Genomic DNA, 17,500 nt, shown 5'->3' with positions numbered 1-17,500 from the left:
AACTGAACAGAGCAGCAGAACGCTTTAGATTTATATGTTCTTCTGCACAATAACAATAAAAGCTTTCTGTAATATATATATTTATATGTACAGTATATATATAATTCTGAAATGGAACATTCTGCACAATGAGAGCCTTTACTTTCTGTACTTTCTGTAGTTTATTTTGATATTTTCCAATGCAGTATCTTTACTAGTATTTCTACACAGCGGTGTGACATTTATGAATCAGTAGTCTGACCTTTGACCCTGTCGCTCTTGTAGAGGGTGAGCTCTCCCTCGGCCTGGGCGATGTACGGACGAACCACCACAAAATGTCTGCCGGGCACGGCGCTGTAGAGCTTCCTCCTGGAGCCGACCGCCTCGCTGTGACCGCCGGGGCTGAGGGGGAGGAGACGAGAAACAAACGCACCCAGTCAGGACGGACACGATGAGCAATAACAGAAACAACGCATTTAGAAAAAGCAGTCTGGTGAAGCTCGTGAAGTTTTGTTTGACGAGTCATTTTCCTGCTGCATTAAAACAACGAAACAACTATTTCAAAGTGGAGATAAAACATATTTTATGCAAAAACTTGTGTATTCAGGGGAGACAGCACAGACTAATAGATATCACCATGAAACATCCCCATTATTAACATACTTAATATAATACTTACTTGATAAAGGTTAATTATTTATTTTATTACAAGTTCAAATATGCAAAAGAGGCATAATCTTGATAAATATGTGCTAATTTCCATATATTTCCAGACCAGAAATCTGAATATTGGATAAAGCCAGGTTCAAAATAATTGTTTCATTTTGTTGAATTCTTAAAGTAAAATGTTCTTACAGAAGATATTTAGTATATCTCTTTGTGTCACTCCATAAATCAGAAAATACTGTCAGCAGACATGAAAATATCATTTTTTCTCCATGTTTTTAGTAATAAATAAATCAGGCTATGAATGATATCTGAACAAACCCCTCTGTAGAAACCTTCAGAATATAGAGAGGAATGAAGCTGTAAAGTTTGGTGTATGTAAGAGCTACTGAAGTGGAGATTTATGGATCAGAGTCTGAGAAAAAACTCATTTAGAGAAAACGTCCTTTAAAGATATGTTTAGTTAAATTACATACATGTTGAAGACTCTACAGGTGAATAGGGTAAAAAAATAACTAATAGATATCAACATGAAACTTCACCAGCTGATTACTGACATTAAGAGGATTATTTTTTATATTACAAGTTTTCATCAAAAGTTATTAATGAGGCATTATCTAATGGTAACTTTGGTGAATTTAGAAGAAATCTACAGATGCAAACAGTAGAAAAAGTAGACAAAATAAACATCTACATATATAAAGAATATATCTGAATATATCGAGAATAAATATGTTTTTTGCCTGAAGTGTTTCATCTTAAATAATGCACAGGTCATTTCCATTTGATATCATGAAAAATGTAATTTCAATAATTAACTCAAATGCTGCAAAGAGTCTGTAGAACGAGAACATAATGTGGCCGCGTCGTACAGGAGGAGATATTTATTCAACTGCAGAGCTTCTTAAGGAGAAACCTGAAGGTCAAAAGGTCAAAAACAGTTAGAACGATCTGCTCAAGAGTAAATAAAATAAGAAAGGAACATTATGAGCTTATTCACATTACCGTTAACAACACACACACACACACACACACACACACACACACACACACACACACACACACACACACACACACACACACACACACACACACACACACACACACACACACACACACACACACACACACACACACACAAACCAATTATGCAGAGGAGACATTGGGAGGCCAGCTGACACGTGTCTTGCAGGAGGAGTAAGTGGGGCAGAATATGTGCAGGCTGTGACCCACAGAGCTGCAGTGGCTTCTGGGTAAGAGACAGCGAACCACACAGGGAGCCAAAATACCTCGAGACACGACTACATTAGAGAAGGAATAAATCAAAACGCTGAATTATGACGTCAAAAAGGACATTCAGGACATCGGTGTCAGATGTGATTTAATGGATGCTGCATTTATACGTTTGTATTTAATATTTGGGTATACAAATATGCATCAGAACAAAAGTCATCCACAGAGCTGAGATGTGGCCTCTGCAGAGAGAGGACAACACATGGTGCATGATAACGTAGCGCCACTTAGTGGACGACGTCCAGAACAACACTTCCCACAACAGATGGGATGAGAGAAAACTAATGTCATCAAGGAGCAGAAGTGTTTTTTATTCTAATCTTTATTATAAATATTTAAAATGTTAAACAGTTTATTCCATGTTCCTTTTGTTACGCTATATTTTCTAGTTTTCCCCTTTTTCAGGAGCTGTAAATCTATACCTGTTAAGGAAAACCACATTATTGTTTTCTTATCAGCAGTTAGTTTATTATTTGGTTTAATTAAAAACCTGCAAGCTGTTGAACTTCCACTGTATATAAAATGTTAAGAGACTCAGAAACATGAAGATTAAAACAAATGAAAATGACTTTTCATACGAGGTCAAGCCACAAGGAAAAAAGCATTTAATATATAAGCCTGAATTAAAAGATAACATGAACTTTAAAAAAGTTTTCTTTTGGCATCTCGCGGTCACTTTGAGTAACGAAGACCGACGAGGTAAAAACCACAGAGCAGGAAAACGTAGGAGATTAAAGAGAGAGAAGTAAATGAAGTGAAGGAGAGAAGGATTGAGAGAGAGAGAGAGAGAGAGAGAGAGAGAGAGAGAGAGGATGTAAGTGGGTCACTTTGTCCTGCAGACTTCTCTCCTCCTCAAACCTTCTCAGGTCTTTGGAGAACTGACCTCATTCAACACTCACATTATCCAACAGGAAAGACACAAAACTACAACGGTGCATTCTGGGTAGCTAGAAATATACTCTGTACAGAAAACTGTGGTATTCTCTTTAAAACAATACTCTGTTCTGCTCTGTTTGACATGTTGTGTTATATACGAGATGTCAGATCACAAAACTCCTCCGACTCGTGTCTTTTAACGTTTTCATTTGTTTCATTTGTTTTCAACAGGTCTTATTAAAACAAAGTTCACGATATAACTTCAAAAAGACAAACAAAACCTATTTTTTGCAGCTGTGATCATTATGTAACCTTCATGCTTCTGCTCTTACTTTGTTTCACACAGAACAATCGTGTCATGAACAGACAAACAGCCAACTGCTGCCTGTATTTAAATTAACTTCATTGAATTAGATAAATTTGAACATTAGCTATATTTCTAATAAATTCCACTGTGCATTGCACTTCTTAGTTAGAAGACAAGATGTCACTGCCATTTTAAGGAACTTTTGACCTGCATTGATTACTGGTCGATGAAAACAATCACCTCAGATGATCAGGAAAACATGGCTGAAGTGAAAAGTGCAGAAAATGTCAGAAATGTTTGAAAATTATAGTTCTTTTTTATCAGAAGTAAAGTGTGTTTTGATGAAAGAGTTTAATATTAGAAGAGACTTTGTAAAAAAACCATCAGTCCTGGTTCTTGAGGTGTTCTGCTCTAGAAACACAGATTTCTTGCAGCGTAACTGGTTGAAAACTAAACATTTACTAAAGTTAGGACCAAATTTGGAAAAACGTTTTGCCGATCCGGACAAAGAGTGACCAATGTGAAATAAATTCAAAAACATCATCACAGAATTCCATCACAAACAATAAAACAGTTTAGACACCGTTTTATGCTCAAGTATCAAATACTTTTGCATAAGTCAATCAATAATGACAATGTATAATATTTCAGAAAAAATATATAAATAAATAAAAAATATATAAATAAAAAAAAATATATATATATATATATATATATATATAATTGATGTTAACTTTTTGAGTAAATAAATCAGACGTAGCAACCAGACATATGTTATTTCTGATATTTGAGCCAGAATGGTTTGTAGCATTGTACCATAAAATGTTTTCATCTATTATCTCTAAAACAGAAAAAGAAATAATCTGAATTAAAGACCATTAACTGTTATAATGCTAATATTATGTTAGTATACCAACAAATGTTAATTTATTACCTCAGAGACATTTTACTTTAATTAAATTGTTGTTATTTTATTGAGTTGAGAATTGTCACACCTTGCTGCGTCTCTTTCACTGATTAAAGAAAGTATTTTCCTTCACAGAAACCAGTCGACGAGCATCGCTGCTGTGGGTCTGTTGTCGTGACGACCAGGGACAAACATTTCCAGTAAAGCCACTTTGGGTGAATCCGGGCCTCGAGATGGTCATCTATGATGGAGTAACAGCCAGCCATGTTTTTCCCTCATGCTTTTCTTATTTTGTTGGCAATTACCCAGGTGGCTTTGAGGTGCTAATTAGACAGTGTTGATTAATACCAGCTGTGCATAATTTGCGCTATTATTGGATGATCACCCGAGACAAGGAGGGAGAAGGAAAGAGAGATGAAGAGAGAGAGGTGAAGAGAGAGAGAACAGCAACATTACAGTGCAGACACAGATACAGTACGACACCATTCATACTGTTTACATTGTACGCTGTGACTATGAGCCCATTTACATCATAAAATATGAATCTGGATCAGAGAAAAACATGTTAATGCAGGTGTGAATGAGCATACAAATGCATTACAATCAGAGCCCATTGGGCCTGAATCTCAGCCAGGTATACAGGTAGAGTCATTTATTAATATTAAAGTGAAATTGCATTAATTAAGTGTAGTTTTTTCAGGCTATCTGACCAAAGTAAGTCAAATGTTCACTCTCACTTTAGCTCTGTTTTGGTCTCTTCATAGTGGACGAACAAATTTCCCAAACCCAGATCTTTGAAATATCCCTAATAGAACAAAGCACAACCATGTTTTTGTCATAACTTTAAAAACATTTTAAATGGATGGTTGTATTAAAATATTTAACTGCAAAATGTTGTTTTTTTGGTTTGATGTTTGAATCCTCCAAAAAATAGTGAAAATGTAGGTTTCTCCAAAAGGGTCAGCGTCTGCTTTATCGCACGTATCTCTGGAAATAATCATCAGAATGTCACCAAATGTGGACTGAATGTTATCAGACAGTTATTGCATATAATAAAGCAAATATTATATCAATACCTTCCTCCATCTTTAAAATGCATCTACTCAAACACATATGAATTATAGGCGGAAATCTGAATAGGTAAATAAAAAATCCCAAAAGCTATTTGTATATATGTCTGTAATTATTGGGTTAGAGAGACAAATTAGCAAAAATGTTTATTAATATGTACTGAAGGCTGTTATCTTATCATAAAAACAAGTTATTTCACTCCACCCTCTGACGTCACCAGGAAAAACAGGTAACCGACACATACAATGGGGCCCTAATAGTGTTAATGTGTGAAGAGAAGAACTAGATATAATATATCTACATATTAATACATTAAAAAAAACCTTTAGCATTTTAAATACATTATTTTTATTTGATTTGAATAACATATGATATGACGATGTGAGTGAGCCAACAGGCTGCATGACACAATATTTTCACATGATTTAATTGAACATTTTGACTAAATGTTCCACTTTGTTCACCAGAGTTTGTGTTTGTTGTTGGAAAGTGAGAGTAAAAATGGGTTTATTGGAGCTTTTTAATTTAAAAACTGCTTGCAAGATGGGAAAAAAACTAATCAACAAGCACTGATTACAATGCATCTATCCCTGTTCACTGACTTTACTATTAAGTTGATTAACACATTCAATCAGAGAGCAGTTAGAATAAAATGCATTACTTAACCTCTAGGTAACGCTTCATTCTTACACAACATATTTTTTGTGTTACAGTTTTATCAAATTATATTTTATTTAACGTCATTTTATTTTGTCCAGTTTTGTTTTGTCCAGTTTTGTTTTGTCCAGTTTTGTTTTGTCCAGTTGTATTTTGCTGTTGCTGTGTGTTGTTAGTATGTTACGTGTTTATTGCTGTATGATGGAGTCAAATCAATCGAGGGAATTTCTATAATCACATTAAACTCACAGGGGAAATCTTCTCTGTTCTGTTGGTGATATTATTATATATTATTTTATATTTCTTCAGAGCTACTGAACGTGCTGCTTCAGGCGCTCAGTGACAGTTAGTGATCTCTCCATTAGATGGAGGTCTGGACACAGAAGAGCAGAAGTGAAGGTGGTGGTGGTTTCTATGGAATGGACGGAGAATATCATCAGTAAATTATATGTGAGTCATGTGTAGTGGTGTAACGAATATTTAAACAGTTTAACGTTAACCATCACAGAGTTAAATAAAGTTTTACTGACGATCGTTATCCTCCAATATTCAGTAAAATATGAGATCAGGACTTCAATTCAGTTACATTGTGATGCGTTCAGGCTCTGTTCAGTTAAATGAGTATTGTCTGAAGGTAAATTATAATGTTATCATGATGTGTTCACATGTAATCTGTAAAATGTAGCGTTGGTGATAAACTAGAATAAATCCAGTAGTTTGAAGGAGATGTTTTCACATTAATATAAAACAGATATTAGAGATGAATTATGATGTTTAACTTCCTAACACGAGCTCTAATAATAATACATCATTAAAACTACTAATGACTAGATTTGTTTTATCAATAAAAATACAATCTTTTATTTCCGTATCATTTGAATTGTGTGTTTTTATGAAGAAAAATAAACACCATAAATTAATATAACAAAGTAAAAGTATAACATTTAGTATTTTTACTTCAGAGCGTTGAAATGATTTTTGGGACGGTGACAAAAAAATAAATATTCTGGATCCTTGTAGACCAGCTGCTATAATCAAACAACAATATGGATCAATGATCAGTAATAAGTATTGGTGGAAAAAAGATTTCTAAAAGTTACATTTACTCCCTTTTATTATGTTGTTCTGATCTGATCTATGCATTTTAAGATCCGTTGCACTTCTAGTAATATTTACTGTTGTGAAATGTCATGATCATGTTTGTCGGAGCGTTGTGTGACACCAGCGTTTAGACACCACCGGTCTGTCCCGACACTGGACACATTTTTCATTTTCTCACCACCTCTAGCTGTGAAGAGGTTGCCATGACGCCCGCGGAGCTGACTGACAGCTGTCACCGTGTGCGTGTTTGTGCTTCTAACAAATGACATGTCAAGTGGGAGCAAAAGGGGGAGGGTTGGGTTGGGATGCCATGGAGATGTTGTCATGTGTGTGTGTGGGGGCGAACGTTGGATGAGGGAGGAGAGGATTATGGGTAAGAGAAAGGAAAGAAGGGAAGGAAGGCGCTATAAAGGGCAGCAGGGTGGGAAAACGCTGGAAGAGATAAAAGTTCACACTCGACACGTGAGCGACGACTCGGTGGTGACATCTCAGCTGGTTCAGAGCAAAGTCACGTAGCTGTATTTATTAAATAGAAATGCTATTTAAGGAATTTTAAACAATGCATGCATGTGATCATTAAAGGTTTTTCAAAAATCAGGGCAGTTATTGTTGCCTCAGAAGCTGAGCAAACATAAATAGGTCTGAGTGGATGTTCTAACCTGAATGTCCTCTATAGAGCTATTATGCTACTGTACTCATGTGGAACACATTTTTTTTTTAAAGGTTATATTCATATTTAGTGTCAATAAATCCTGTGAAAAGGCCAAAACCAACAATATGTTAATCCGTCTCTCAATACTTTCTGACTTTTGGAAAAAAAAAGCCTAAAACAGCTGGTCTCTGTAGTTTTAGTTGGTCACTAGTTTCAGCAGCGGATTAATCCACATTTGGTGGTCTAGTGAGTATTTGTGGCAGCAGAACGGTCAATACATTTACAAATTATTTAGGCTTTATGGATAATAACAGTCCAAAACCAAAAGATACTAAATTTACAACTATATAAAACAGAGTAAAGCGGCAATTATTCATATTTTGATAAATCTTCTGTTGACCGACTAACCAAATAATTATTTTTCAGCAGCAATAAACCAGCTAAACAGAGAAAAGGTTGAAGTAATGGAAATCCAGAAACAAATGTGCCATTCTCTGTTACAGAACGACAGATTGTCCTCTCAGTTCTTCATGGACATCGACCACCAACGTGGCTGTAAGAACCTTTAAAGATGATGATGAAGTTAATGTCACATGTTACACGATTGTTAAACTTCTAAAGCGTGACCGTACTCGTTTTTTCTACAGTACTGCAAGTACCTGTGATCAGGGCTCCAGGTTATGCATTGAGTTACATAATGATGCATTCAAGCATCAGAAAAATTAGTATTTGGAGAAGATTGGATGAGTCATCGTAGGTTCACACATTGATTTATGGACTGATGTTTTGAAGCATCGAGATTGGCAATTTCGCCGTCGCCATCTTGGATTACATTTCCAACCATTGAACAGGAAGTGACCATATATGGACTGAGGAGGAGTGACGTAGAGACGCCGTATACGTCTCTGGTGTCGACCTGTCAATCAGTGTGTAGCCCCGCCCTAAAGCATCCCCTGCTTTATGGTCTGTTTGACTCTAAATGGAGCATCATTTACTAAATGAACATCATGCTGTATTGAAGAAGACTTGAAACTAGAGATTGAGACCATAAACTCATGTTTACAATGTTTACTGAGGGAATAAATCAAGAGAGAAGTAGAGTCATTTTCTCATAGACTTCTATACAACCAGAGGAGTCGCCCCCTGCTGGACAGCAGAGAGAATGCAGCTTTAAGACACTTCCGTTAGCATGATGCGTTCAAATGTAATTGTAAAATGTAGTTTTTGGCAAGAAACTTGTTCAAGCCAGTATGCTAAAGGGAATAAAAGAGTGTATGTGGAAGTACATGGGATTTCTTCTTTGTTTTTGACCGTGGTATATAACGCCCAGTACATTTCTGGTATCCCAACTGGTTGAGGAATCAAAGCCACTAGAACAAAGCTTGAAGCTACAGCATCAAACCAAACACCAGTAAAGTGGACGTGAAGCTCCTCAGATTCAACAAATACAAGAGTCCTTTAGTTTCTGTGCTCAGCCGCTGTCAGTCCACTGAAACAGCTCTCCTTTTCTTCTTCTTTTTTTAAGTGAAATATGTCAGAAGACATGATAGTGACGTTCATGTGACTGCTGAAGCAAAGGAAGGCAACTGTCCTCCTCTTTCATCTCCTCCGTCACTTGTCTCCCCTCCAACCCCCACTCCAAACCCCTCATTCTGCTCTTTTATTCTCCCTCCTCCTCCTCCTCTCTTTGCTCTTCATCCTGTCTTAATTCTACATCCTCGTCTTCACTTCTTGTCTGTGATGTTCAGAGCGTCGCTGCTCTCTCCTCGACGTTGGACAGAGGCAGAGCTACATAGTGTGGGAAGTGTTGAGAGTGCTTCCAAATGTGTCCATCTGCCAAGGAAGAGGAGGAGGAGGTGGAGGAGGAGGAGGAGGTGGAAGAGGAGGAGGAGGAGGCCAGAGAGCATGTGTCTTAATCGGGATTGACATGTAACATCGCTCCAAAGATAAATGGCCGTCACATTTTAATCCTCCGCCGATCACACGCTGCACTCAGACGCTAACACGGATGAACGTGGAGGCTGATTTCTGAATGAACACGGTCAGGTGGAGGTTGAGTCACACACACACACACACACACACACACACACACACACACACACACACACACACACACACACACACACACACACACACACACACACACACACACACACTGAGCTAAAGTTAGCAGTCGGCATATGAAGCGTACATTCTGCAAACTCGCACGCATTTTTTTTTTGCAAAGTGTCTGTAGGGCGACCATGGCAACGGTTGCCATAGCGACTGTAGGAAGCCAGAGAGTCTCTCTGATGGCACGTTTCCCAGAGGAACCCGTCATACATCATCTTGCGTTGGGGGGGATGGTGGGACAGCTCGTATACTGTATATACAGTAAATGAAGACCGACTGCACGCCAGCAGAGCTCTGAACCCACAAAAAGGGTGAAAAAACAAGCAAACACCATGCGTATGTCCTTCTTTAAGAATTCTGCCTTCAAACCGATTCAAAAGAGGTGAATGGATCTCAGTTTTTGTTTGTCAAAGTATTAAAAAAACTACATTAAAACAAGACTGAAGGTGTTTTCTGACCAAACTGTCCAGACCGTCCAAAATGTCCTCACTTCCTCACTTCATCCTGCTAGACATGTGTGGAAAATTGTCATAATTAACATTGAGAATTCTTGAGTTGTTGCTAAAAACGAAGCCGAGCTTCTCTACGTCACTCCTCTGCATTCCAAACATGGTAACTTCCATTTATCAGTTGCCAAAAAATACATCATGGCGACGACCGTAATCCAAGATGGCCACTGCAAAATCGCCAAACTCGAGTCCACAAACCAATGAGTGACGTCATGATGACTACGTCCACTTCTTATATACACCCAACAACTTTACCAGTTTGTGCCATATGTGAAGAATTTCCCTGAAGACCTTTCTCAGACATCACGTTCACAGAATCGGACATACGGACAACATGAAAACATAAAGCCTCCGTCCACAGAAACATCAAACCGAGATGTTCAACAACCGTTACAAGGCAGCTATAGTGGTTTCACCCGTCTTTCATCGAGTGCAAAAAGCCAAGATGGCGACGGCTAGATCACAGAACCCGAGGCTTCAAAATGGAAGTTTGCCAACCAATGATGGACGTCACAATGAATAAATATCGTCTTCTTATGTACAGTCTATGAAGAGGACCTTCTCTGCCTTTGAGACACAAGCTTATTGAGGTAAATGAGAAATGTGTTTAGTAATTTGGGTTAACTAACACTCCATAACTCATCTCCACCTTATCAAACATGCAGAATCGTCTCTGCGGAGTCATTTTATTTCTCTCGTTTATTATTCTTCCTCTCGGGCAGAATTCCTCTGGACGCTCGGATGTCGAGGCGTTCGTGACGACATGTTGAGTGTAAAAGCAAACAGCCGTCTCTGACCAGATCACAGCTGTGCTGGAACTCAACAGCAGAAATATTGACGCCTAAATATTTGTCTGACCTCTGACCTCCGGGTTAGTCAGCCTCGATGTTGTGAGAATATAAACCAGAGCATAAAAAGCCCAGAGGACCGGTTACAAACAAATCTTTGCACCGCTCAGTGTGTGTTGTGGAGGCTCACCTGGGCTGGCGCTGTGTGGGCAGAGCCCGCCGGGCCTCCTCCCCCAGCCGGCTGAGGGAGGGCGACCGGCTCCTCGCCCCCCTCCCCATGGTCCGCACCACCACGTTGCCATTGGGGCTGCCGCTGGGCATCTGCTGGAGCAGCTGGGGTGACAGGCTGCGGTGTAATGCGGAGGAGCCAGGCTGCGAGTGACCCTGCTGGGGGCCCCTGTGTGGGTGGTTCTGGGCGTGTTGCTGCAGGTGGGGGGCCCAGTTGCCGGGAGGACCGTGCTGCTGCTGCTGCTGCTGCTGGTACTGGCTGACGGTTAGGTTGTTGTCGCTGTTGGAGCGCAGGAGGACCCGCGGCGCCGATAACGAGGAGGGGGACCGGTCGGTTCCGCTGCCGTCGCCGGAGGACGGACCCCGGCGGCGTTTGGAGTAGGCTGGAGCCTCACGGAAAGGCACTGCAGAGGAACAAAGGAAAGAGGGAAATATATTGTTATTCATCTTTCAGAATCTCATTTCGGGGGGCTACCTCTGTTCGTTTCTGGTGGCTCAGATGAAATGCTGATTGATGGGAGATAACTTTCACAGTTTTTGGGAGAAGCTGTGGTCAGAGATCTTTACAAAAATGAGAGGAAGGAGGCTTCCAGACTACAAATGGATAACTTTCATCATAAAATCTACATTTAGAAGTTGTTTATTTCGTTGACATATTTGAGTGCAAATGTTTGTGTTGATTGATGTTTAATGTATGGGAGTGATTCTTACAGATGGGACTGAGGTTGAAGCACTGAAGGAATCTAATCGGCATCGGAATTGAAAGCACGGGAAGAAGTTGAAGTGCTTTGTTCCCAAAAACTAAAATAAGGAACTTGCAGATAGAATAAAAATAAATCAAAAACATATGGTACATATGGAAGCACAAACTCAAATACATGCAAAACTTCAACTGCAACTTCTGTTTGCTCCTCAAAAAAACTAATCCTGATTTGAGTGCAATCTTGACTTTGACTTTTGTATTAAAATGTATTTATTTTCAATACACACAGCTGACATCAGTATCCAGTACAAACATTCATGACAGGCATTTTACCATTTGTGCACATGAAGTTCCAAAAGTATAATACGTCTGTTTAATAGATACAATTTGACCTTTGGTCCTGAGGGATCATCTACTCCATAGTATTGCTGATCAAAAGCAAACTGAAAATGAACATATAAGGGGAGCAAAATGTAAAAAACTTAAAAAGAATTCTATAATGATAAAAACATTCCCACATTTCTATATTCTATAACTCTACAATATTAGACAAAATCAACGGGAGCCAGAACCTCTCTCCACGCTTCTTCTAGCGTCACGCATGAGCTGGAGAAAGGTCTGCAGAACACGTCATAATTCCACACTAAAGAAACCAAAAAACAAACGCTCTGGGTTGTTTGAACTCCTTCTAACTAATCACAATCATCTCGGGCGACACTAAGTAAAGAAAAATTGAAGGTGAAGATGGCGAGCTGCCAAGCAACTGTCACAGTTTGACTTCCATACACACCTGTCATTAGCTGTTCACCTGCCTGTCACTCTCTCTCAGTTCACTCCGGCCACTCACTTCCACTTCCAGCTCACAGCCCCGCCCCTCTCTCTCACCACACCATCCCTCACCTAATCAGCCTTACTCAGTGCACCTGTCTGCCACGCCCACCTCATCAGCACAATCCCTCTCACCTGCTATTTAAACCCCAGTCAGTCACACACTCGCTGCCAGATCGTCGCCGCATTTATGCCAGACCTTCCAGCAATTTCCTTTGGACTGATTTCCTGGTTGCCGACTCTGCCTGTTCCGACTTCCCTGCCTTGCCTGTGCCCCGGTCAACGCCTTAGCTTTCTGTCCCCGACCACGAGTATAGCCTCCGCTTCCTCTGGTTTCCGTTTGCCTGATCCCCTGCCTGTTTGTCTTCTGTTTGTCCTGCTATCAATAAAGCTGCTGTATTAAACTCCTTGTCCTGTCGCACTGCTTTTGGGTCCACACTACCCCTTCCTGACAGCAACGGGTACAAAAAGCTTTGGCTGCCACGCTGACCTCCGCCAGCGACCGATTGGTTCTTCGGCCAAACTAAAAGTTGGGGATACTTAAACTGTTTGCGTTAAATTTCAACCAAAGAAAACCTGAAAATGTTACGAGTTCTTCCTTCCCAAAAAACGTGAACAAAACAACAGTGTCACTATATACCACACTTTGCTACTGGTTGTTGTGTTGCTTGTATTATACGATGAGTCTACATCCTGTGAGGAGAATTCCTCTACAAAGACCTCCAGAGCAGAGTTCTGCTCCGGGAACAAGGACGCCCTTGAGTGATGATGAAGAGCCCGTAACCCTGACCTTTCAACCGCTGTCAAAGAGCACCTCACGCTGACCTTGGATCAAAGAGGTAGGGTGATGGTTTTCTAATAACAACCACACCGTTCGTCATCGTGACTGGACCCGACTGCAGCTACGTTCACAGGATTCAGAACCATTTTACAGCATTAGTATTGTTCTACAATGTCATGTCAGTATTGGCTGTTTGAATTCTGAAGCCGCACCGCTAATACATGGTTATAATACAAGCTGGCTCCAGTACTGACATGCCTTTCTTTTTATTTTATCTTTTTATAAAGTCCGACCCAGAACAAAACACCTCAGAGCACACACACACACACACATGACACCTCCTTTAAATTCTGTCTGTTAAAACACCTCCACATTCTGTGATCTTCAAATCACTTTGTGGACTAGAACTTAATGGAACACATACAATTACTATTACTTCTAATAATAACATTTCCATAATTAACTGTATTTGAACAACAACTGTATAACACAATCCTGCATTTGCAGCAGTGATGGACGAACAATATATATTTTAAAGCGTGTTGTATATGTGCAATCATAATGAATATGTAAAGATTAAATGGTTATTAATTCTGGATTGAATCCATAAGACTGCTGACATTCTGAGGCTCATTGTTTTGAGCAAACACTTTGCAAGATTAAAAGGGGAAACTATGCAGCCAAGTCAGCAGAAAAAAAGTTTGCATAGTAGGTTCCTGCAAACCACAAATACATAGAAAGTTGACGTTTCTGAAACAAAAATGATTTCCTGAAAGACTTTTCATATCAGCCTCATATCACTCAGACACTTACAATGCCTCGTGGTTAACTTTTTGGTTAGGGTTATAAAAAAGATCATAGTTTGTGTTTTAAAAAATCCCGTAATAACTATTACTACGTTACATAACATGCCTAACAACGTAGCGTAACAACGTAGCCTAACAACGTAGCGTAACAACGTAGCGTAACAACGTAGCCTAACAACGTAGCCTAACAACGTAGCCTAACAACGTAGCCTAACTACGTAGCGTAACTACGTGTTATATGCGTATAAATCTTTCGTTTTTGGTTTCATAAAGGACATGAACAGTGGTCTTCTGGGTGAAAGTCCTGTTTGTTTGACCGATCCATTTGCTTGTTATACACATCACTATACCATGTTACTATTAAAAAAGGTTGCTCGATATACTACGTACATTTTCTCTTATATAAAGCAAAAACGGCCACATTCAACATATCTGTGGTTTGCAGAAACATTCAATGCCAACATTTCTTTTCCTGGTGACTGGTCTGGACTTTGCTTCCTGTCATTGTTGCACGTTATTCTCAGCACTTGGTCACAGTTATGTAAGTACACGTCTGGGAGGTGAAGGACTCAACACACACCTGTTCAAAGTGGAGACCACAAAACAACGACGACCACACTCTCTCTCTCAGCGAACGTTACCACTATGATCCATGGCCTTAGTCTCCCTCAGACACGAGAAAATATACCTTGATGTTCTATAAGAACGTAGAGCGACATAGCTCTATATCACACAGAGAATGAAGTCCTGAAATCCTCTGCTCATCGTTCCCAGGCCACACAAGATATATAATCCCTCCAGCAAATTCCCTGTCCACCCCTGGGGCCTCTTACCATATGGATGTGCCTGGAAAACCTCTAAAAGGAGGCGTCAAGGTGGATCCTGATCAGATGTTGAACCACCTCAGATTCAATGTGAAGGAGCGTCTCTTCTCCGAGCTCCCTCAGATGTTTGAGCTTCTCTAACCCAACGAAGGACGCTCATTTCAGCCGCTGGTATCTCATTCTTCCAGTCACCACCCAGAGTTCAGGACCATATGGTGAAGGTCGGGACGTAGATGGACTGGTGAATCAAGAGTTACCCACAATGCCCTGCTACAACACCTGCATCATCGCTGTCCGCCTGTCAATCTATCGCTCCATTTTATCCGACAAGAATCTGAGATACTTGAACTCCCCTCACCTAGGGCAGTGACTTACTTCCATCCCAGAGAGAGCAATCCACCAATTTCCAGCAGAGAACCACGGCCTCAGGCTCAGAGGTACTGAGTCTCATCCCGACCCGATTCACACTCGACTGCAAACCCTCTGGAGGTCACGGTCTGACCTTCAGCAATCTGACCTTCCACCAAAAGGCATCTTAGACGGGACAGCAGTCAAACCCAGCTAAAGCCGTCAGTGTGCTGGAAACAAAGTGCGTATCAGTGTTTGTGTTCCAGGAGGAAGAGGAGATGGAGAGGACGTATAAATAGCTTACCTTCTTTTCTCTGATGTGCTATTCTTTCTCTGTGGCGTCAGGCTAGCTGGGAGAGAGTCTGCACTCATGCACGTCTATCATCTATCCATCGACCCTCTTCTGCTGGTAATCTACTGCTCTTTTTTCATTATCAATCCATCAATATCTAATCTCTCTCTGACTATATGGGCCTCCAATACAAGCGGGTTAAAGCATGGATGTAGTTGTATCTTCTACACACATCTAGCAGCTCACACACACACACATTGAACTGAGATGGCTGATTGGCTCCACGCTTCTCTCTCTCTTTGACCATCATTAGCATGATTATCAGGACTCCATGAGCAGAGCCGAGCACCCCCCCCCACACTTCACTGCACCGTTGGACCGAACCAGTAATGTTGGGTTGGCCTTGATTTCCCCGCGGACACGTTCCCCCATTACACCGCCAGATGACGAGCCTTCAACCTCCAGAGCCAACTCTCCCCGCAATTACACCAGTGCATGGAGAGAGGAGAACAAGACAGGGGGGCCAGCCATTCAAACGAGCACCTCCTGATTACCGAGTTTGATTAATGCTACGGCTAACGGGCTAGCATTGTGGCCTGCTTAGCCGCGGCATGATCTCTCTGCTGGTGGTGTCTCCTGGCAGCCGTGAAAGGGAAATCACTGAGTCATTACCACTTCCCCAGACTAATAACCCAGACCTTTCTCTCTCTGTATGTGGTGTGTCTGCAGCCGGCGTGTTGATGAAGAGAAGTGCTAACGTTTAACGAGCTAGCACATTCAGGAGGCTAGCTGTGCGCGGGGCCCCTGAGGTGAGTTTGGCCTCCGGGCGTCGCCTCGCTGCCTCGCTGTCTGATTGTCTTCTCATGCGATCGCTCACACAAATGAATTATCAAAGTTAAATTGCTTCTTATGTAACAGTCAGAAAAAGGCAATCAGTGGGATCTATATAATTGAAATGCTGTTGAAACAGAGAACGCAGGTCAGAGGTCAGCAGGACTGGAAGCACTCAGCCGAGCTAAACGATGCTGTTGACACTATGCTGATACACCGAGCTGTCGGAGGAAGACAGACAGAATGCTTTTTGTTTGTCTGCGCTGACATGATGTGTTAATGTGCATATTCTCTCAAATCAAACTCAAATCAGCTTTTAAATGTTACAAATCCAGACAGCTGTGCAATCTTTGAATAATCCCAGAGACTGCCTTTAGCAGAAAAAACACACCAGCAATAATTATTTGATCAAAAACTTACTTCAATTAAAACGACTAAGGTTTTATTTTCCTAAAAGCTACAGTTGATAACTTTAATCTTTAATCTCATTAAATCTATCTCTATATCCTGACAGTCGTAAATTAGACAGATCATTTGTTTAAAAATCAGGTTCTTCTGCTTCCTTTTAGTTGACATGATGACATTTGCAATTTTTCCAGGAAAACAACCAATTAGAGCCGAAGTTGTTGCAAAACGTTATCATTTTACAGCTGAACATTATATTAAAATATGTCTCTGAAAACATTTGGGGTGAGAAATAGGCAAAACTTTATCAGAATATTGATTCATATTCGATCAGCGCTGCATATTTTAACTGTTTGATATTGATTAGAGTTCAGAGCTTCTCCAGCAGTCATTGAAAGTAACTTTTACTGCTCAGTACACGTAAAAAACAAGACACATGTGGTACAAATATATAAAAGTGATCCGCTTCATTCTGAAAAGACTGCTTTTTAAAAACAAACAAAGCTCAGCTCAACATTCTGTGACAAAACAAAACT

The 17,500-nt window shown here is 40.3% G+C and overlaps 1 protein-coding gene across 1 annotated transcript in view; it reads right to left on the bottom strand.

The window, feature by feature from the left end:
* LOC129108911 (SH3 and multiple ankyrin repeat domains protein 2-like) overlaps positions 1-17,500 on the bottom strand; it is an 88,722-nt gene that overhangs the window by 67,909 nt on the left and 3,313 nt on the right. Inside the window, 2 exon segments of the mRNA XM_054620840.1 lie at positions 242-381; positions 11,109-11,550. Coding sequence (XP_054476815.1) covers positions 242-381; positions 11,109-11,550 — 582 coding nt within the window.

Source organism: Anoplopoma fimbria, chromosome 2 (genome assembly GCF_027596085.1).
Source record: "Anoplopoma fimbria isolate UVic2021 breed Golden Eagle Sablefish chromosome 2, Afim_UVic_2022, whole genome shotgun sequence".
Taxonomy (NCBI): Eukaryota; Metazoa; Chordata; class Actinopteri; order Perciformes; family Anoplopomatidae; genus Anoplopoma; species Anoplopoma fimbria.
This window is presented reverse-complemented; position numbering and strand designations above follow the sequence as displayed.